This window comes from Macrotis lagotis, chromosome X (assembly GCF_037893015.1).
Source record: "Macrotis lagotis isolate mMagLag1 chromosome X, bilby.v1.9.chrom.fasta, whole genome shotgun sequence".
Taxonomy (NCBI): domain Eukaryota; kingdom Metazoa; phylum Chordata; class Mammalia; order Peramelemorphia; family Peramelidae; genus Macrotis; species Macrotis lagotis.
Genome location: NC_133666.1, coordinates 217,161,517 through 217,185,803, shown reverse-complemented (window position 1 = coordinate 217,185,803; position 24,287 = coordinate 217,161,517). Strand labels below are relative to the sequence as shown.

General features: G+C 35.2%; 1 protein-coding gene across 1 annotated transcript in view; it reads right to left on the bottom strand.

The window, feature by feature from the left end:
* Positions 1 to 24,287, bottom strand: part of LOC141498968 (neuroendocrine convertase 1-like) — a 48,153-nt gene that overhangs the window by 9,173 nt on the left and 14,693 nt on the right. Inside the window, 8 exon segments of the mRNA XM_074201975.1 lie at positions 5,350 to 5,450; positions 8,470 to 8,544; positions 8,546 to 8,683; positions 10,040 to 10,102; positions 10,104 to 10,214; positions 14,556 to 14,658; positions 19,290 to 19,366; positions 21,921 to 22,067. Of these exon segments, the coding sequence (XP_074058076.1) occupies positions 5,350 to 5,450; positions 8,470 to 8,544; positions 8,546 to 8,683; positions 10,040 to 10,102; positions 10,104 to 10,214; positions 14,556 to 14,658; positions 19,290 to 19,366; positions 21,921 to 22,067 (815 nt within the window).

Below are 24,287 nucleotides of genomic sequence, written 5' to 3'. Positions count from 1 at the left end.
ATAATATTATGAATAATGAAATCTTAAAATTTAAAGTGATTTTTCCCAATAAGTCATCCATGCATGGTATAAATTCAAATCTATAAACCTATAAAGAGCTAAGTGTACATTATGATGTTTTGGATAAGATAAGGATAGTAACTGGACTAGTGATTTCATTGGTACAGGCAGACATATGCTGGTAAATGTTCAGCAATCAACTCTCCAGGGAATAGCTGTATCCACAAAAGAATTTTAAGTTTAATCTGCATCATCAACATTATGTTCATCAGTTTCTTAAGTCTAGAAAAAACAATAAATCAAGCCCTGATTTTTAGTGTTTTACTGATTTCAAAGATTCATTTACACAGTAAATTTAACATATAACTTTCCAATGAGCTGCCTCCACTATACCAAGTATAGGACAGTCCCAGGGAGGAAAATCTCTCTACTGATGCAGGTCAGCACCTTCTCTGCATCTCATAGTCTTGGAATTTTGTCTACTATCATACAACCAGGGTGTATCAGAGTTAGCCCAGGAACCCAGTTTATCTTGGCTTCTAGGGGTTTTTACCCACAATGTCAAGTCTTAATTTAGTAAGATCAATGAGGTTAATAAAGTGTTTATTTAGTAAGAATAACTATTTTGTTAAAATCAAAGGGTTACTGGCTCTTTTAAAAATGACTCCTCTGAATACAAGTGATTGCTGGTTTAAGCACTTGAAGAAAGAGGCATTGTTTCCAGGACAGGCCACAGTCTACTACACTATCTACCAGGTGGACCAAGTACAGGACTTACAGAGATTGTTTGAGGAAGCATTTACCTCATATATTGCCATTTTTAAACCAAGGAGTTAATGGTAAGTGTGTAAACTAAATATAGCCAATTAATTCATATAGGATATGTCAAAGGAAATCATAACCTCATAAAACATATATATGAAAAATTGTGCTTAACAGATGATTGAGAAGAAATGAGTGATACTGGATAGAGCACCAGGTAGAAGACTTGGGTATCAATCTGAGCTTTGCTGCTAAGTAGCTATATGGATTTTGGAGGGGACATTTAACCTTTCTATCCCTCACTGACCCCAGTGAGGAAATCCTAATATTTTCTCTTTACTAGATATTTTACTTTTACTTTTACTAGTTATTTTACTTTTTACTAGGTATTTCATTAAGCACTAATATCATGTAAAAATGATTACTAAGGTCTTTTCCATGTATAAGGTACATCTGCTCAATATGGTAAACACCTACATAGACTTCATGACAGAAGAATTTGAGCTGAATCTTACAGGAGGCCTAGGAAGCCAGGAGGTTGAGGTGAAGAGGAAATACATTCCAGGAATAGAGGACTGTCAGTGAAAAGACAGCTAATCAGAAATCAGAGATGGAGTGTAATGTATAAAGAACAATGTGAAGACTAATATAATTTTGTCACAGATTACCTAAAAGGGATTACAGCATAGGATGACTGGAAAGGTAGGAAGGAATGAAATTTTGAAGGATCTTAAAAGCCAAATATACTATTAGAGATAAATGTTAAGACTGGGGGAAGAGAAAAACTATACCATAAAGTAAGTTCTTCATCCATATTTCAAGAGTTTGTGATTACATCCCAAATGAGTTGACAAGCCATAGACCGAAACATATTTTAGGACACAAACTTTGTGAGCCTCCATGTGGTAAAAATTCATCACTCAGAACTATAAATTCAGAATGATTCATGCTTGTTTGGATCTAGTCAGTAAGGGAAATTGTTTTCCTAGACTATGCACACTTATTATGAGAGTTTTAAAAACTATTCTGGATTTGTGAGGCAGTTGTGGGAAAGGGAGAGAATAAATAATGGTAAAACAAACAATAAAAAATAAAAAAAATTCATTACTATGTACCCTAATTGCTAATGAGGAATCTCTCTGATCTTAGCTGTGCTAGTCCTTAGTCAAATGACACATTTTGTCTTTAGGGTCTGGGAAAACTTGGTAAATTTACCAGGGTTCATATTTCTCTGAACCAACCTTTGAAATCTCATAAGTTGTGATGAGGCATTGAAATAAGAGTCTATATATTATACATTTACTACCACAAGTGGATTTTAATACTGCAAATTTTATATAATAAATAATAAAATTTAGTGAATATCTCTTTATATATAGTTTCCTTGCAGAGTGATCTTATATTAGAGCTGCAGTTTATTGTTTGGTCTGATATAGTTTCCCCCATTCATGTCACATTTCTCTTTTAATGGCATTGTTAATATGCAGGTTCCATGGTTTCCTCACTTGTTTGTTCTTTTCTAATTTTTTAAAAATAATCAAAGGGATGACATTCTAGTATAATTGAGAAAATGAAGTCTTCTCTACCATTTTCCATATGAATGATTGTATTTCATAGATGGAAAACACACATACACACACATTGCTAGCTCTTTATACTATTCCTGGCAACCATTCTCTGCTCACCAAGCAACCAAACTAATTTAATGGAAAAAAAGTCTATTTTAACAAATGGTGATGGATCACCAACTAGAGACATGTTTTCAGAAAATAATAATTATGGAATTAAGCATTTAGTGTCATTAATTGGAAAGGTAAATGTAATGTGGAGGGAAAATGCTGGAGACTTCTAAATCCAGTCCTCTTCTTCTCCGACATTAAAAAAAATCATCTCCATTTCTTTTGAACATCTTAGGAGATGGACATTCAGTAACCTTGGTAACATATTTCAGTATCTCACAACACATGAAATCAAGGTTTTCTTCACAATAACTAACTCAATTCCTTTTTAGTGCCTTTGAAGTATATTTCTTCTTTTGCACTCAGTGAAAATAGTAGTGTTTATTTTTGCCAGTATTTTATGTTTTTACTTGCCAGTGTTTTACTCATAATACTAAAATAATTTCCCATTTCAGCCTTTCTCCTTCCCAATTAAAAAGAATGAAGAGACTTGATAAATGTTTATGAAATTTAAAAAAATGGAAAAACATTAAGTAATCACCTACCATATATCAGGCACTATGTTAAGTACTCTGCAAATATTATCTTGTTTTCTCCTCAAAACAATTCTGGTAATTAGGAATTATTATTATCATCATTTTACAATGTAAAATATAAGTATAGAACTTACATTTTACAAGGGTATTTGAGACAGACTGAGGTTAAATGACTTGCCAAGGATCACATAGGTGCTGAGTAAGTGTCTGAGGCTGAATTTGAACTCAGGTCTTCCTAACACTAAGTCCCTGGATCTTTCCACTGCATCACCTTTTCTTCCCATTTTCTCTTCAATTTTCTGATGAGGCTTAAGCCATTGTCTCTTAACAGTGAGATCAATTCTGTCTTTCCTCACCTTCTACAGGAATTTTCACCAGTCTATGAATGGAGGCAGATGAGGAAGGGAGCATGCCATTTTTCAGATGGGTTCTAGTCATTTAGCACTTTCCTTACTAAACATTTGTATAAAACCCCAAAAGAACCTATTCAGCTAATGTGGGCAACTCCCTAGGTTCTACCTGTGTGTGGCAAGGATCTCCATAAGCATTTTCCATTCTTGCCTCTCCATACAGTGCTCACCTCTCAATCCTAAGGCATCCAATATGGCATTCTGCTTATGCCTGTGATCTTTTATGGCAGACATAAAGTGGCAAAAGTCTTGTACTGGGAGTTGGAACAATTAGGTCCTAGTGTTGGCTCTGCTACTTATGAGATTTGGAAATTTTTCTGAGCCTCAATAAGGAAATAATTTTCATACTATCTACTTCACAGAGGTATCATTTTGGAAAGTAGAAGATTCCATAGAAATAGCATCTATTGTTCTAAGTTGTGGTAAAGACCCAGCTTTCTGGAAAGCCCTCTTGGATTCAAAAACAACGTTAACTCTTGCTACTGTGGCTGATGCTGCCAGAACCTTGTATGCTGTCACCTGATGGGTGTTTTCTTAGCCATGGAGTAGCCCCCCTTGGTCCTTGCTGATTGATCTAAAGGCAATAAAGTATCTTTATTTTAACAATGATTGATTTGGAGTTACTCCAGAAGCTAGGCTAAATTCCCAGACAAAATGCTAATTTGGAAGAGATCCTCAGAAAAAGCCAAGTCATATCAAGTCATACTGGCCCCTATTATTGAAATTGCTTTTGAGTCACTTAATGAAACTTTTCTCTACCTCTCCCTCAGATGTCTGGCCATACACAACAGGAAGTGTAAGACCAAGGAGAGAGGCAGCTAATCTCTGTCCTCACATTAAATTGAGCTGCAAACACGTAATAGCTGTGTGACCTTGGACAAGTCACTTCCAGTCTCATTTCTTTATCTGTAACATGGAGATAATAACAACATCCAATTTTCAGGCTATTATGATGAAAAATGAGAATATTTAAAAAGAACTTTGCAAATGTTAAAATACTATAAACTACTGGTTATTATTATATTATTATTACTATTAATATTGTTGTTCTAACTCCATATTCTGCTAATGTTGAACTACATATTTATAGTTCTGCTTCTTTTCTATCTGTATAATGCTTGTTTTGGCTTTCTGTACACTGACACTGATCTGACTGCTAGGATTTCATTTCCTTTGGGATACCATTAAAACCCCCCAACAACATTCCATTTGAACTAATCAATGACCTTGTCTACTTAGACCTAAGGTACAATTGTGTTCTCTTCTTCCTAAGTTCTGATCCCTGAGTCTGACTAATATTGTGAGACACCTATGGCAATCTATATTATTGGTGGTAGACTTTTCTACCCTGCTCTACTCAACCTTAATAGCATCTAACAGGTCCTGAAGCTAAGCTGGAGTAACCTAAACTTCTCAGGTAGTTCTAGCATTTCTAAAACTGACCTGGGTTCTAGGAGTTCAATGAAAAAGATGGTTAAATTCTCGTTGTTCTAATTATTTAATCATTCCTGACTTATATCAGGCTTTTCCGGTAGTTTGGCAACCTAATTCAACTACGGGGCATCATCAAATGACAAATACACTGAACATGCTATAATCTTAGAATTAGGAGTAATAGGGGAAAGAGGAAGGGGAGATGCATGTGAGGGGGAGATGTTTCATCATTTCTGTAGAGATTCTACTTGGTCTCACTAGGCCAAATTTCCTTTATATGGAAAATAAAAATCTTTAAATTAGTCATCCTTCCCAACTATGCAGCTATAATATTACTCTCCATATTTAAAGAATTATTGACATTATCCAACATTGTAATGCAGAAATGCAGCCTAATTCCTCCAAGCAGGGAAGAAAGTCAGACCTCTATAGAGTGCCAACTAGACAGTCTTCCTCACTTTTCAACATACATCCTTAAAAAGAGGAATAAATTTCAGGAAAGGTGATTCAAAATTTTTGATATCTTACTTTGCTTCCAGAGCAAGAGCGAAGATCCCAGCAGCCAGAGGGGCAGAAGCAGATGTGCCGGTGTGGGTTTCGGTGCAATCATCATGCAGATCAGCACTTGTCTGAGCAGTGACACCAGAGAAGGGACACGGAGAGGAAAATGCAATGATTTCATCAATTTTATGACTTGGGATTAAGTGTAATAAAAGGCTAAAATTATTTCAATGAGTTAACTCAAATGATCCAATTCCCTGTCTTTCCCCCAAACAAGCTTAGGGATATTTGCCATCTGCTAATATTTCAGGTCACTCTCCTCTCTCTCCAACTTGCTTGTAATTTTGGCATCCACATAGCTTCTCTGGGAACGAACTGCCTCCCCCTCTCCCCATGAATATTTAATCTCTTCCCCCCACCATGAGATTCCTAGAGTTATACTGTATATAAAAAAGGAATGTTTCAAAACCACAGTGAATCATGCTATCTCATTAATCATCAAATCCATTGTGTTTGATCTAGTATATTTAGAAGTACTCCTGAAGAAAAAATTCTTCTTTTTCTTTCAGACTGACACTTAACTAAAGACATTAATAGAAATATTCTGATTTTTATTTGAAACTGACCTCATCTTGATGATTTAATCATTATATGAACTCATACACTCTGTAGGGTCTCAGTCATCTATTCAATATAAAGTAGGTACCCCAATAAATATATCTGAATTTGATTTGATTCCCGTATGTATACATTCATAATTTTAATTTAATAACAACTTGGAGGGGTTTTTTTTTTGTTTGTTTCTCCTAACCAAAATGTTATTTGCATGTTATGTTGTGTGCATACAGGGGGAGGGAGTAGAGTGAGCATTGATAAAGAGGAGTATGTGGAAGCAAACAAAAGAACCTTCATGATTAATTTGCCTCCAAGATTCCCATATCTGCTGGTAGGTGGCCAGTACAGCCAATAATAAGACCAGTAATAGAAGTTTACCTAGGTTTAAGTGGTGTAGTTCCCTGTTTCACTAGCGGTTTCTTTATGTGGGCAGGAGGTGTGAAAAAATGGATTTGTTCAATTATCACCTCCCACTTGGATTTGTTGAATTTTCCAAAATGGAGACAACTGTTCTGAGGGTTGCAGAAATAGAGCTGCTATTGACAAGAGAATATGGAAAAGGACCTCAAATGACAAGGTTAAGGTTTGAGGTTTTATGTTAAGTTAGAGAAAGCTGATTTTCTTGGAACTGTTTTCATTGGTTTCCATCATATACATTGGCTTTCAGTATATTTTATCTAAATAGGGCTTTCTTTTAGACTCCAAACTCCTCTTTACTGCTTCTTTGCAAAATAATGGAGTGCATGGAATAAAGCTAACTGAAAATATGAAATGTCTGATAAACCTTTCTGGTAGTATTAAATATTAAGGGTCTATTAAATATCCACAGAGACACTAACTTGTTATGTTCACTTGAAAAAGGGAGGGTTAAGTATCTGTTAGCTCAGTTAGGGATTCTGCAGAATATTGCCTTTAGTGAATATTTGGGTCCAAAAGATTGTTTTTCAGTGTTTGTGAAATGAATGAGTGCAAAATATTAAGGTGAAATTTAAAATGTTTTTTCAGCTGAGATCAAGGTTTAACTGCTTAAATTATCACTATATATATATATATATATATATATATATATATATATATATATATATATACAGTTCTCTGCTAGTGATTTTGTCTGGAGAAGATATAATCACTAAGCTGTTTGTAGCAGTGACCTTATGAATGATTTTTACACAAGGATAGAATTTCATATCTTTGATGTTTTACACAAAGGATAGAGTTACCTATAATTCAAATAAAACACATACTTTTAATTGGATAACATAACCCATGAGAATAGGATTCTATATGCCTTAGTCAGTTCTATTTTCTGTGTTAAGAATGAATTGTGGGGCTCATGACATTTTGAATTGAAGGGACTCTAGCCATAAAATTCCCATATCAGGCTTCAACATTTTACCTTTGAAGGTTTCTAATAAACCACTAAAACAATAATTCTCTTTTTTTAGGTTTTTGCAAGGCAATGGAGTTACATAGCTTGCCCAAGACCACATAGCTAGGCAAATATTAAATGTCTGAGGCCAGATTTGAACTCAGGTACTCCTGACTCCAGGGCCAGTGCTCTATCCACCGAGCCACCTAGTCACCCTAAAACAAGAATACTTAACCTTTTTTTGTATCCTTCCGAATAATTTATTAAAATGCACAATATAAAACATGAATTATTATGAAGGAACTATAGTTAGAAATATTTTTGAAAACCTCCAAATTTATGAACTCTCTGAAATCTATCCATGAATTCTTTAGCGGGGGGGGGGGGGGGTGGTCTGTGGATCTGGGATTAAATACCCCTGCCCTAAAGAGAATGAATTATGATTATTTGCTGGTTATCTGAATGTGAGCTAAAAGATCTTTCTGAAACATTAGCTTCCTGGGCTACTGGTCTGGATGCCAAGATCAGCTCTGGAAAATGTTGAATTTGGTCATTTTGCTCTCCACTTAGGATGATATTTATATAATTTGCTGAATGTTGTGAACGTGAAGAATAAAAGGTGAATGACCAAGAGGCTCATCCCATGTGGTGATCTTTTGGGAGGACCTGAAAAAGGGTCATGTAGGAGAATGGCCAGGCACAGATTGACTTAGAGCTGCATAGTTGAGGAGACTCTCAGATCAAGAAGATCACAGGGCCCTTTCTTATTGTGATTACTTTTTCTCACAGAATAACACCAAACTGCTAGCACAGCTGTTTGAAGTCTAAGCCCTTTGGAGTCCTTTCAAAGTCTTAGAGTACTTTTAAACACTGATAATTTGAAACCACACTAAGACTTTTGGGACACCCTATTAAAATGACATTTGATAACTCCTCACTATTAAGTCAAAAATTAAGGGATAGATGGGCAAAATCATCTCTTCATAAATATGATTATCCCTGAGGGGAAAAATCATATTTTAACATGAAAACTTTACAAGTGACTAAGCATGTGTTTCCACCCAAAGGGAAAGCAAATGTAAGTACATCAGCCCTATCAAAAGCAATCATGTTCCCTGTTGTAGTAGAGTTAAGTCTGATTAAAAACCAAAACCAAAACCTACGATTCTCTGGTCAGTGTAGTCCCCACTGCTGTAGGCAGTGGCCAGTGTGGATGAGCACTTTTCAGCATACCAGGTGAGATAGGCCTTGTTGTGAGGCGCTGCTGATGGAAATGGTGTAGATGCTGTCTGTGTAACCATCACAGTCACAGTCATCCCCCTGACGCCCACCATTCCCGGATGCCCAAACGAAGATGGAGCCTTTTCCCTGTCTTCCCTGTAGGCAATGGCAGAAATCAGAGTTAAGATCAGATCTAGTTTCTTGAAAATTATTTAAAACTTCTCTATCTAAATATATGTTCAGAAAGTTAAAAAGGTACAAAACTGATATCTGTTCTCAGCTCAAATCCTTCTGAAATGAATTTGAAAACCTCTTATCACTTCTTCCCCATATATAAATAGAAGTAATACTGCAACATTTCTCTAAAGACAGATATTTCTGTCTTCTCTGTCCCTCCTTTTGATGTGGTATTTAGCAATCTTGATTGTCTTTCTTATGTAGGTAGATGGAAGACTTCACCTTCCATGCCCTCTTCATTTTTCCACAAATCCCCCCTCACCCTCACACTTTGTAGGACTTGTTGGGATATATTTGGGTCACAACTTCCTCTGATTTTCTTCGATTTGAACCTCTTATTCTATCAGTCAGTCAACCAAGACTAAATCAGCTATTATTCAGTGATGCGTTCCCAGATGGATTCAAAGTGGCTTAGTGCTAGGGCTATATTTGACAATGCCATTCTTTTTCAACTTGTGTCCCAAATATCTCCCTTTTAATTTTCACATCATGAAATCTGTGGACTTGGCATATGTTTGAGAGATGTAGTAATAAACACAAGTGATCAGAAGCAAATCAAGCAAAAAGTGACTATACAGCATAAAACAGCAGGCCTCCCCCCATCCCACCCTCACCTTGGCCAGTGGCTAACATCTTACACATGGCAGATGCATAGTAAACTGAATGAATGCTTAGCAGAATTCTGGTTACCACTCACTGAACATAGTAACCCAAGAATATCAGTTAAATTAAAATAAAGTGAGAAATGTCTAGAAGACAAGAATAATTTTTAAAAAAGCAATTTACAACCTCTTTAACTCTCAGATAACACTATATCTCTATATGTGACAAATGGGTTTTATATCTTGATTTGGAATGAGTGAAAGAAATCACAAATCCTTGATATATTAAGTAAGTAACGAACATATATTTATATATATACACACATAAATGTACATGAATTAAGTCAGCATTTTTAGTTGATATCATAATTTCACTGCTTATATTAATTTTTCAAAAGTAAGTTGTATACTAGATATGAGCATGGAAGTTTCTATTATGGTACCTGGAACATTTGCAAAGTACAAAAGTACTAGGCTAGTAAAGCTCACTTAACACTATTACTTCCATCTCTCTGAAGGATAATCTGGCTTTGAAAATGCATTTGAAATGGCAAAGAGCTTTTGGAAAACAAGAAAAAGCCATCCTCCTCTATCTGTAGAGACAAAATGTTTTCACATATTCTTTACATGGTATCTCATTTAATCTCAGTTGAATTTCTTTTAAATATCTTACCTGTTTGATGCCATATTCAAAAGCCTTCTGGGCTAACCTGCCAGGGCCTTCAACTGTTTTCCCCATCATCATTTGGGCCCCAGCTAGCACTGTATATATCCACATGGTTGGGATTGAATCCAATTGAACTGGCTTCTATAGCATCAGTCACAATGCCATCCAACATTCTGATGCCCTGAACAAGAAAGTATACTGTAGTCAATGACAATCATGTTGGAAAAGGTCTCCATCTTTAAATATATATATTTTGAATATATAATATGAACAATTTGAATACAATTATTCTTAATTGAATTTTAAAAAGCATGAAACTTAGCTAACAAAGTGAACTTCCTAAAGCACAAGTCTAATCGCCCCCTTCCCCATACCCCATCAGTATCCCTTTCAGGATCCTTTATGTAGATTTTTGTATGTTGTTGTCTAAATGTTGCCTCCTTCATTATAATGACTGTGAGTTCCTTCAAAGCAGTGATTTGTTTTTTGGCTTTCTTTTGTCCCAGATTGTAGTATAGTTCCTAGCATATATAGGGTCTTAATAAATGTTTATTTTGTTTATTAGAATCATTAAAAAGATTGATAGATTTCTCCCAACTGCTAAAGGGGTTCAAACCTTAACCACAAAGGTTAAGAAACTCTCAAGAAATGAAGCAAAAGACCTTGGTTTCAAGTCACATGTTTAACATTTGGATAGCTCTAGTCATTAATAAATGATATTTATAGACATATTTCACTTGATTCTCTTTGAGCTAGTCAACTGCATTCTCTGAGTTTGCTTCTTCTATAAAATAGCAATTCAATTAAGAAAAATAGAGAGCTAGGTGCTTTGTATAAAATAAAAAATGACACAATCCTTGCCTTCAAATTTATTACAATGTAATAAAATCTTTCTTCCTTAGGTTACAAAGTTAAAAAAACAAATAAGTGAAACAATGTATTAAATGATTACTATTTGTGAAACACTGTCCTAAGTCTCAGAATTGCACAAACAAAGGTGAACTAATACTTATCTTTAGGGCAACTAGTTGGGTGCAGTGGATAGAACTGGAGTCAGGAACACCTGAGTTCAAATTGGAACTAGACAGTTGCTATCTGTGTGCCCCTGACAAGTTACTACACCCTGTTTGCCTCAGTTTTCTCAACTATAAAAATGAGCTAGAGAAAGAAATAGTAAGTCATTCCAATATCTTTGTGAAGAAAATACCAAATGTTGGCACAAAAAATTGGACATGATGACTTGTCCTCAAGAAATTTATATTCCTAATAGAGGAAGACTACCTGATTGGGAAAATTGTGGCCAGGAACTTCCAAACACACAAAGATCAGTAGAGTCTTAGGGGAGAGAATAAAACCTAATAACACTGACAGTATTGATTTGATAATAATTCTAAAAGCTGGAATTTGAGTGAGAAGGTGGTAGGATAATTTAGAACTATCCAGTTTCAGAGTTGAAGGGACTTGAGCAACTGAATATATGACAAAGAATTATATCTACAATATATAAATTCATGAAGCCTCTCTTGAGGCTTCCCAAAGAGGAAGAACCACAATCTCTCCAGGCAGTACATGTAGCTTTTAGATGGCTCTAGTTATTCAAAGATAACATTTATATCATATGCAGGATCTCACTTGTATTCTCATAGTAACCTTGTTAAATGGATCCTACAGGTATGGTTATCCCCATTTCATGGATAAAAGAACTGAGATTCACACTTTCCCAAGGTAACACAGCTACTAGACATCAGAGAAGACTGCAGACATCAAATACAGTATTTCTGCTGCTATTACTGCCCTGCCACTTGTTAAATTGTAAAGTCCCTCTAAAAGCATGAAGAGAGAGACACATTACACGTGTTTGTTCTATTTTCTTCGGGGCTCAAAACAAAAAAAAAATCAGAGCTAGCATTTATACAGTGCTTTAAGGTTGAGAAAGCACTTTATTTATGTTATCTTATTCAATTCTCACAATAGTCCTGTGAAGGAGGTGTTAATATTATCTGCAGTTTAAAAGTCTCAGAGAGATTAAGTGTCTTGCTTGGGGTCATACACTAGGAATGTCCTAAGGCAGGATTTGTGGCTAGGTTTTCTTGACTCCAATTCCAATGTTCTATTTTTTATCCCCCCTCAGCTGCCTTGAATCAGAAACTGAGCAAGCTCTATTCATTTAAGTTGATGACAGCTCCTTTATATCCTTTGTTACCTTTCCCAAGGAACTAGGGAAGATGAAGGTCAGTGTTTTCCATGCTTACCCCGCCTTGAATTCCTGATTTCTTTCTCTTTCTACTCTGTCCCCTACAAAATATATTTTAGATGTGGTACTTCCAGTAATGATAAGATGACTTGTAAACCCCACCTCAGAGCTGTGCATTTCAGGCTGCAGGGATGATGCAGAAGTGATAAAATTGATTATAGTAAGCATCTCATTCCTAGTTCCCAGCTTTCAATAATCTTGGATGATGAAAAAATTCAGAAGGATATTTATTTGTGTTTTTCCAGGTAGAAATGATTTTCTTATAATCTAATCTCATAGTACTTTGCATTCTTCCTATATACTTTCCACTGTTTAATTGGCATAGCTTTTACATATATCTTACCACTAAATTGTAAGCTACTTGAAAGTAAATTCTTCATTTTATTTATCTTCTATCTCTCCCAGTACTATGTACTTTGACCTTTCATCATTTGGTCTTGGTTGAAAGAAAAAATGAATGGATGGATAATTATCCTGCAGCCCTTGCCAGAATGTGCCAATGGTAGTAAATTTCCTAGCCCCATTTAGAAATCCTGTTTAGAATAAATCGGAAAAAAATTCTTTCCACACAAAACATCAAAGTATGGGAAGAGAGCCTTGTTTCTAAGAAATAATTTTAAATAACCCAAAAGTCATTGTGAATGTGCCTATTAAAGAAGATTTTTGAAAAGGAAACATCCCCTTTCTTTCCAAATAATCTCAAGGATTAAATCATTGCCATAGATTTTATTTGCATTCCTTGATGGTAAAAATTATCCTTCAGTTGTGGGAAAGACAGAAGCAATGATTTTTTGTGTTTACCAACAAATTGTCACCCATCATCAGCTTCATGAATTTATCAGCCAAGAAGGCAAAAGTAATTTGGATGTATACAAGTTATACAAGTATCACCCTGATTGTTCCTGGCTTCATATTGCTAATGCTATGATACATTCAGCTCCAGAGTCTAATAGAAAATATAATCCTAGGGTTCCCATGGTATTATTTAGTATATTGCAAGATGAAAAAAATATAAACATACTATTAATGCTGTATGAAATATCTAAAATGCAATTAAAACCTATTTTGAAACTGAGACAAGGTAATATAGGGAAAGACCACCCAACAGGGAGTCAAAGGCTAGGTTTCTGTCTCTAATTTTCAGCTGTTACCATGGGTACTTTTCTGGGCCTCAGTTTCTTTTTCAGCAAAATGTGAGATAATTGAATTTGTGTTACCCTAAGGTACTTTAGAATGAAACAGCTAAGAAGCATAATGAATAGGATTCTGAACTTACAATCAGGAAGAGCTGAGTTCAAAACCTACCTTAGATATAAATATGTGACCTCTATTGACCTCAGTTTCTCTCATTTATAAAATGAGGACAAACATAGCACCTATCTCACAGGGTTGTAATAAACACTTTGAAAATCTTTAATTATATAAATCCTAGCAATTATTATTATAGTATGTCATATAATTGGCAATCTCTGTGATACAGATATTGGAAAAGAACATTAAGTGTTTACAGCATAAGAAATTAAAAGCTGAGAATGCAATGGGAGAAGGGAAGCATTATGCCAGTTCTATGTATCCCACAGAGAGAAGAGATTAAGGAGAAAAATATTAAAGTAAACAAGGGAGAACTGAATCCCAGCTTAGTTCTCATTATTTATAAAGGAAATTGTGAAAAGGGGCAAAATAAATAAAGGATCATGGAGGATTTTTCCCCCCAGAGTATCTCTGAGAACCATAGATAGTTCTAACCATTGCCTTAATGACATATCAGATACCTGCAGGAAGCGAGAGATAACATTTTATTTTTCTCAAAGAGAACTTCTAGTTCCTTTATTGCTAAATGAATGTATATATACATATATATATATATATATAACATATACATTATATATATATATACATACACATAGTTCTAGAGAAATCATCTGTCACTCAAAGAATATATAATAGAGCAAGAAGCAGAGAAACTTTGGTTGTTTTAGTTGTCGCTTTACAAGCTTTGGAATTAATAAATCTTCCTCAAACAGAACAGATGGAAAGCTACATCTGACTTTTTAATGTGTACAACATTTCCATTTATTTATTTACTTTTAGGATGTGCATGATAGAGTTATATACCCTTTTATTTAAGAGTCTATCTCCTTATTTGGCTATGAACTATAGCTAGATTCTGAAGCTAGGCTTGCTTCACATGGCTCCTTTGGGAAGAACCTTGCCAGCAGGTTTAGGGATAACCTTTACATATGTCCATTGTCCTGACCTAGCAAAGACTTCAGTTTATTTACCTCCAACTCTGGAATTGTAGGCGACCCCAACACCACATTTCTGATTATTGGCTTGCATGGCAATTTCTCCAGCACACCTGGTTCCATGCCTAAGAACAATAAAAACATAAATGTTAAAAATGTGTTGCTTTTACCCACTGACCTAGAGAGAGACTGAACCAGGAATCTTTGTCTAGCTGCTATCAAACTTTCTAAACCAAGAGAGGTGAGATACTCTCATACCTTCTGTGATTTGAAATACAACTTTCTGTTCTTTATTATCAAAACAATATTAATAATAGCACATTTATATAATACTTTTATAATAAATAATAATCAACTAGCATTTATATGATGATTTATGATTTACAAAGCACTTTAAAATCTCATTTGATTCTCACAACTTTGCTGTACTATGATCTTCATTTTACTGATGAGGAAACTGAGTCAGGGAGAAATTTAGGTGATTTCTCAAAGTCATGTAAGTTTAAGAGGCAGATTTTTGAACTTAAGGACCCCTTTCCCCAAGTCCAACACTGTTCACCTTACATTGGAGCTGCAATTTTATCATTTATTATCCCTTCTTTATAGATGAAGAAACTCAAAGATTAATTGATTTGCCTAAAATCACTAAGTATCAGAGCAGAATTTTGGAGCCTCATCTTCTGGCATTAGAAGGAACCAAGCATAATGTGCTCTCTGGCTTCCAGGATTTTGTTGGCTGCTTGGGGACAATGAACTCTGAAGGAACCTAAACAAGATGCCCACAAATTCCCTGATGTCTCTCTTTCTTCCCCTTCCATCCCTGTCATTTATCAGATTAGGATTCCCAGTGTTGTTGTTGCTGCTGCTGTTGTTGTTGGTAGTGGTGGTCATTTATTCTCAAAGAAAACCAAGCCATCCAGGCAGGGGATGCCATGACATGCAAGTGAATTGAATTTAAGTGAGGGAGAGCTGTGCAAAGTCACCAGCCTCATTTCTGAAGCCATCTGAATCCAGGGGCCAAATATGGATCAGGATGATTGGAGATGGCACTTGATACCATGGGAGATTTGGTTTTTTAGAAGTTAGGTTTTTCCTTAAGTTTGACTGAGGCAAAGATTATAAGACATGTTAGGAATTTTGAGTTCTAAGCAACATATCAATAGGAGATTGCCAAAGAGTTGTTTGTGCATCATTCTTTCCAGAATAATTTCATAGGATTTTCAAGCATTCAGAGTAGATACTCATTTACATACATAGCATAATTGCAAAATTTAAGAAAGTTTTTCTTTCTGAAAAAGAACTCCCATTTTTATTATATAAATATTTTATTTGTTTTCCTATTATATACAATAGTACTTTCTCCTTATCATTTTTTTGGTAAGGTTCTGAATTTTTCACTTTTCACCCACCCTCCCTTCTCTCCCCCCTCCCCCTCAGAGAAGGCAATCTGATAATCTTTACATTGTTTCCATGCTATGCATTGATCAAAATTGAATGTGTCCATTCATATAGTCTTAATGCCTTAGATTCTACTATTAGAGATTTATTCCTTTGGGTTAAACATTGCCCTCCCCTGACATATTCTTGAAAAGTACAAATTTTCCTGAAAAAGAAAATATATTCAGCTACTAATACTTTAGTGAGGATAAATGTATTAGATGTGATAAATGGAGCCCTGGGGTAGTATGTGGGTATTACAGACCTGATATGAGCAAAGGAAGGAAAATAGTGATAGAGGGCAAAAGAGTTCAGAAAAGGGAGAAGAGGGACATTAAAAATAATTTTCCCTTATTTCACCATTTTGCCTCCAGTTACCTGAACAGGGATGAAATGTATTTGGGGACATTATATTTCGTGACTCCTTCCAGGAGTTATAACACTGGCATTCTGATTGTGTGACTTTCATTCTACAGCACATGACAGGGTCTCTTTCTAAGTCAGGGCAGATAAGCCTACATTAATTTTCTCCTTTGGGTGAAGGGAATATGTGGGGATGAACACAGAAGTCTTTTTTCCTTCTTGCCTATAGAGTTTCTCCTCTTTGCTTGAGAAAATTCATTGTCATTTTAAGAACATGATAAATCCTCTAAGATGGGCAACCAGGCCTGCAACAGAATATTCTCTCCCAGACATCTTCCCTCTTCTCTTTCTTACTCTCCCTGCCTCATGAATTTCCCCCACTGGAGGTTGCATACCCAGTTCATAAGTAGCACCATGATAACTAATTTAATACAATGACTGCATACAGTAGGTACTTAATAAATATGTTTTAACTGAGTACCCTCAAATCTCTATTGTTTCATATTTTTACACTGAACAACTTTGGGGATAGTCTGGATATGAATGTAATTTCAGTATATCTTCCTCCTCAATTCTTTGACCCTAACCCAAGAAGAAGAATGTGGACATCTTTCTTTTCTTTTTCTTAAGGCAAATAATTCAAAGGGGGAAAAAAACCTTGAAATTATTTTTTTAAATGATGATAGGGACTGGTACTTAAACAGATTTAATTTCAAAAAGGGTTATTATGCAAGATAGCATTTCATTTTAAAGAAGACTATTATGTTGGTTAGAATACCTTGGTCATACCTCTCATTTGAGTATTCTCTGTAATTGGTGCTGAAAGGCTCAATTCAATGACAAGAATTTTCTTCACTTCAAAGATTTTGTTATTTGATACAGTTTGGCTCACAGTGTCAGATTCAAATGCTGCTCACATTTATCTTATTTACATATTAATAGTGAACCACTATGATAGAGATACATTTGAGTGATAATGCTATTGGAATTAGAGGATGATTCCCCATTGCTATAAATGTCAAGACAAAATGGAGACATTTATTTTCAAAGCCTGAGCCATTTATCCTCTTCTAACATGCTATTCAGACAGCTTGATTCTATAAGGCCAAGTGATTAATGACAGAGACGCTATCATTTTGGTTGACAAAGAAAAACTGGAAGGATTGATGGTCATTGTGTCATTTTTTAACAGCTGTATCCTAATTGGCTTAGTGAATTTTCTTTATAACCTTTGGAGCCTGTCATTTCTCTTAAATATGTTATTGTTCTTAACTGTAGAAAATCATACTCCACAGTTTGTAGTACCTACAACTTTCTTATTGGATTAGGGTTTCCTTAGGAGTTGACTCATATGTTGGCATTCCAAAAGTAGAATTAAACATTGGTCCCCTCTAAAGGGTCACTGAAGAAAGTATAATTGAATCTATGCAGATGTGAACACATTCTCAAGCAGTGGTCCCAACTCTCCTCTGCTAATAGAAAACGCAACTTTATAGAGCATCAGTACATCCTGAAATTTCCCAATCTTAAAAACCTCAGAGTCTTACCTGGAATAAAGTCAGAGTACAGTATAGAAAATATTTCCATACATTGGAATTGGTAATACTGGCTACCCTAAAGATTGGGAGAAATTCTCTCCACTTAGATATCATTAGGCAGATAGTGGATAGTGGATAGAAATAGAAAGAACCAAATTTGAATTCTGACCTAAGAACTAACTGGCTGGGTGACCTTTTATGTCAATTAAATTTCCTAAGACTCATAAGCAAAAGCACCTATTTTTTCAGGGTTATTGTGATGATCAAATTATATAAAAAATGTAAAACACTTTGAAAATCTTAAATTGTCACCTAAATGCTAGCTATTATTATTACTAATATCAAGAAAAAAATGGGAGAAAGTGGAGAGGGGTTTTCCTCCTCTCTATTCTTCCAAGAAGACCATCACCCTCTGTGACAGTAGAAGAATCCAATGCAGAAAATGAAAGAATTCAAAGCTTACATACACCACACTATTTTTAGGAAAGTGTGGTAGGAAATATTCTTTCTATTTCCTAGGCCAGGATGACCTGAGTTTGAATCTGACCTTAGACACTTTAATAATTACCTAGCCATGGGCAAGTCATTTAACCCCACTGCCTTACAAAAAGAGTATTTTCTCATTTTGTCCTCATAACAACCCTAGAGGTAAGTACTATTAATATTCCAGTTTTGCAAAAAGAGAAATTGAGTCTGAGGAAGGTTAAGTGACTTGCCCAGAGTCATAAGCTATGAAAATTCTGAGACTTCAGTTGAATTCAGAATTTCTTGACTTCAAGTCCTGCATTCTATTTGTTGACGGCTAATCTGGTTCTTTAAGACAGGGATATGTTTCCTATGAAATAAGGACTCTCTATAAATTTTTTTGTATTATTATTCTTTATACAATATTGGCAGAAGCCTTGAAATCTGCCCAGTAAATTGTAGTTATTTTCTTCATCTCTTGTGGTTGGTTTTTCTCTCTCTTCTCTAAAAAAACAAAGATGCTTCCCTGAGTTTCAAATAGTGTTGCTAATAGTGGAGGAGGAAGATTTGGGGTGGGGGGGAGAGGGGAGAGAGAAAAATAAAAGTGGTTTGACTCAGAGTTTCTCCCTTACCTCTTAATGCTACAACTCAGCTGACCATGCTCAAAGACTTCATAAAATAACTGAAATGCTTGCTTTGATCTGGGAACTCAATTGCCATATCCAACAACAACAGGTGCAAAAATAATAGGTGCTATGGTTTCTCTTAAAAATGACACAAAACCCCAATTGTGACACTGATGATGGGAACAAATAGTTCTACAGTTAAATGGAGAGGCACTATGCATTCTGAGTATCCAGAGCACAGAAAAGCTTGTGCCATTTATAGTATATTTTGCTCAAACATACTGAAAACACTTAAATACATTTTTCTAAGTAAGGACATTTACTCACTTGTTTTCATTTGTAGGATCATATCTTGGAAATGGATCATGGTCATTGTCATTAAAGTCATAACTGGCCTCTGGATCCTATAAAAACAACAAATTAGCATTACAGTATGATTGGTCAAAAACAATCCATCCTCCCTTAGGAGATATTTCAAAAGAGTGTATATCAGTGATATCTACCCTGATCTGCATACCTACAACTTGCATCCTCTAGCCACATAAATAAACCTTGACCCAAGTAATGATAAATACAGCTAAATTAATAAGAGAGTTGTCTGCTTATATATCTCTTCTCAGTTCTAATGCTAGGGAGTCCGAAGTCATGCCAAGGGTGGTAGCATTAAAAGCAATAACAATAGTAATAACAATAATAATGGAAATGAGAATGAAGTAATAATAATAATCCTATATATGTAGTATTTTTAATGTACAAAGAGCTTTATGTAATTATCACTTTTTAGGGTATTGTTTTCAGTTAGAAAACTTGTATCAGAGGCCGAGCACCATTATTACTATGTGACTTTTGGCAAGTCACAAAATCACCAGAAATTTTTTTCTTTCAGTCTAAAAGTGGAGATTACAATATTCTCACCATCGAGTTCATAAGATTATTTCAGGGCTCAAATAAAACAATTTATGTGAAAGTGTTCCATTACCATAAAGTTGTAAATGTAAATTATGCTCCAAAAATAATGGATAGTGATTTACTTATATAATTTTGAATTTACAATCACTGTATTCTGCATAATAAAAATTCACTGTATAGAATCTCTTTAGGCAATTCAGAAAGAAGACTTTTAAATCAATCACTACTATCTTAACTATTTAGGAAAGGGTCCTCCAATACAGCCCAGAAAGTGAAACAATAATGGGCCTATGGCCTAGTTGTCAAGCAGAAAATTAGGTGGTGTTGTTTATGTCTTTATGACCTATGGTATGTTTCACACCTTGGTTTTCATCAGGTAACCAGATTTTTCCCAGACTTTATTATTCTTTCTCCTCCTCACATATGTACATACCTGTTCTAGCTATTTCTCCCCAGGCTAACCCCAACAAGCAGCAATCTCCTTATCACAAGTTTAGTGAACAGTGAAACTATTAAGTATTCCTAGTAGAAGGAACCTATTAAATTACCTTTAATCAATCCTTTCACCTTATAGTTGATGAAACTGAGACCCAGAAAGGCTAAATAACATGCTCAAAGTCACATGACTAATTAGCAGTAGATTCTGGGACTTGAACCCAAGGAGCCTAGTTTCTAGTTATACAGTACCATCTTTTCCCATTGCATTAATGTGTTAAAATATGCATCACTCCTAGAGTTGAGAGTTTTGGGAGGAAGAGAATGTTTGACCTTGCCTAGAGTCTGATCAGACTTGATTGCATTCCTTACCCTGGACTCTTTCTTCCTGTCGATGCCTTCAGTTGTGGTTTGGACATGGGCTAAAGCATGTAATTGAGCCTTCTTGGTCCAGGATAAAAAGCTATTTTGTAGATTTCACATGGGTAGAGAATTTTTACAAACAGGGACTGAACTGAGGGGTAGTACCCACCTCCATTTCTTGGGAATTCTCTGTTGTCTCTAATTATTTTTATTTTCATTTTTTGAATTCAATTTTCTTTTTCAATGAATAAAAATCAATTTTCTTTCTCTCCCATTTCCCCTATTTAAAACACTTAAAAAAGATAAACATGCATAATGGAGTCAAACAAGTTCCCATATTAGTCATATTTCCCCCCAAATTCATTTGTTTCTCTTGAGTTCTTATACATAGTTCTTGTATCTTAGCTTTCTCCAGCACTATTCACAGTGATAATTATGTTAAATATGGTAATTGGTTCCAACCCCTTGGGAATATTCAGTGAGAATTCAAATAATGTTATTACTCCAAAGGATTTATTATTTGCATCAATTGAGTCATAAAAGAGCCCCCCCTCAAACACCTGAATTATCTTGTATTTATACTGTAAACAGTTTGTACACATTCATTAATATACAGTCTTGGTATTGAATACAAATGCCTTGAAGGCAGATTACCACCCCCCTCCCCCTTTGTATACCCAGTGCCAAGAAGAGGATAAGTACGTCATAGGCTTTTTTAAAAATGTTTTTCCCTTGATTGATGCTGGCTACTCAGATTTTTGTCTCACTGTCCTCACCATGTCCCTCATGCTTTACATTTGAGCACTGGGGAGAATATTTGGTTTAACTTTCTGATATGATGCCATGATGAAGACACTGATCTTTGAAGAAGTGAAACAGTGAATTCTAAAAAAAAGTGAATTTAATTAAAAATTTTGTTTGAATACCATTTTTTTTTGCCCAGAGAAAGTCTGGAAGATTTTTGATAATTCACCTTGTCTCTATGGCAAGGGAATATGCCTGAGGTCTGATGCCCACACACATCCATTGTAAATTACTCCGGGGAGATTAATTCTATTCAACTCCCAGTGACACAAAGCAGGTTTATGATAAACTGGCAGTGAGAGAAAGGGACAGATCACATGTGACCCAGACCAGGCAGAACAGACTCTTGCCTGAGGAAATAAATGCTCAGCTCCTTTATATATGTGCAGCAGAGCAAGGAGCTGTCCAACATTTGTTCTTTGGCAAAGTGTGAGAGCCCAAACTCACATAGTTTGCATAGATGTCAGTGTGATTCCACTCCAGGCCATCATCCAGAACTGTGATAACCACTCCTTTCCCTGTTATTCCTTTTTGCCATACTGGTATCACATGGAGGTCCAGCTTGGGCAACACTGGGGTCATCCTGGTATCTTGCTGGGAAAGAAAAACAAGAGTCATTGGTGGATTCATACTTTATTTGCTTCAGTTAGGAACCCAGCTTAAGCCTCAGTCTGGATTGCTCCCCTCAATGTATTTTTGGGTGTTTGGCAATTTAGTATCAGGTAATTAGGATTGAAAAAAAAACAAAGTTGAAGGTGGGTCTTGAACAGTGAATCATCAGGGTGGTACACTTTTTCCTTATTCCAGTGGAGAATCACTTGAAAAGCATGAATCACCCTGGGGCCCCTTCTCTTTGAAGGATGAGACTTTGAAGAAACCACTTGCTCATCATTTTCTTTCTTTTCTAATGAAATGTTCAAACTTTCCATCTACCAAAGCTTTGTCTGATGTTCTATGTTCCTTTTCTCTGGGAAAATAAAGTGAGGAACAGAATCCCATTCCTCTGTGCTTTTGATTGCTTAGGTGCTTACATAGTCACTTCTCTAGAGTGTTTTTTATCTTTGTTTCCCCAAAACAAGAAAAAGGTCAACGATGATGCAATGACCAGTCAATGATGTCATTTAATTATTTCCAAATTCCTGACTTAAATAAAAAGTTTATCTTGGAAAGAAATGTCTCTGTTTCTCTGTCTGTCTTTGTCTCTGTCTCACTGTCTCTCTGTGTGTGTCTTTCTCTTTTTCTCTCCCTCTCTTTCTACTTCTCTTTCTCTAATTCTCCATGTCTGTCTCTCTGTGTTCTATAGTTATAGAATATGCATACCTGAGCTGTCAGGGAATGGAGGTCCATGGAAACAAAACATCAATAAAGATTGTCAGATATATGACAAAGGAATCAGTAACTTGAGTGTAACAAGAATAAAGATTTTTACCAGAGGCAGAATAAATTTTCCCATTTGCTTGCTTGAAGTACATAGAAACCATACCCTACCAATCAGGTGCCAATAAAGTGTGCTACAAAGGAGGCTAGAGTTAAGATCACAGACCACTTGTCAGATCACATTCATAAGAGAAAGCACTTTCAATTTCAGGAACAATGAGGATGGTCATACCTTTAGCTAATTGAGATAGAGTTGGGAGTCATGGAGAAATGTATGATTTTACTAATTGTTTTACATTTAAAATTTCTTATATAAATAAAACCAGTGTAGCCAAGAATAGAAGGAAAACAGAAAATTGGTGGGGGGAATGTTCAAAGACAATCTCTCAGATAGAATGTGATTGTGTTGGAATACTGCTGTGTGATAAGAAATGATGAACTGATTGATTTAGAAAAACATGGAAAGACTTTGACATATGAAAGAATATGCTATCCACTTTTAGAGAAAAATATGACAAGTGAAAATATGCATAGTATAGTCTTACATATATGTGTATGAGTATATATGTATATATTTGTAGATATCTAGATATATTATATTTAATTATAGCTTTCTTGGGGATGGTAGAGAAAAAGTAAAAAGTACACAGCAGAGAACAAAAGAAAACTTGAAAAGCTCAGCAGCTTTGAAAACAATGCATAGTACTTATTATAAGGTTTTCTTGAAATGGAAATTTATTATTTTATATTGAACTTTTTTTCTGCTGTACACATATAAATGTTCTTTTTTTCTTTTCTCATTTTATATTTGTTTAATATAAAAATTTTTTACCAAAAAAAGCAAAAATGGGGAAAATTCACTTGTGAGTACAGAAAACTGTCAGAGCAGAAAACTCCTTTTTATCAACATAGGTTGACACAGTCACTGAAACTCAAATGCCTAGATTTGGTTGCCTAGAGCTGTGATGTGAGACTTAAATAAAAATGGTGACCACTAATCCATACATAAAGATCCCTGTGGGTCCATAGTTGATATAGGTTTAAAATGAAATGTTGTTTGTGTTTTGTTCTATTTTATTTTATTTCTTTTTGTTAAATATTTTCTAATTGCATATAATCTGATTGTGCTTCAAACTCTATGCATGTATGAACTCTCTGACATGGAGTATTGAGATGTTAAGTTCCTTGTTCAATGTCAGAGAGCCACTATGTTCATAGGTGTTATTTAAACTCAGATCACCATTCTAAAGTTACTAATTGATTATGAAAAGGACCTGAAGGATCACCTACTCTATCTCATTTTTATAGATGATTACCTGAGGCTTAAATTGGTTAAGTAACTTGCCTATGATCCAAAAAAGCAAATAAGTTCCAATTTTTCAGAGGTTGAATGGGCAAAAGTTGACATCTGTTTGACAAGCTAAGGGTCCTGGGATA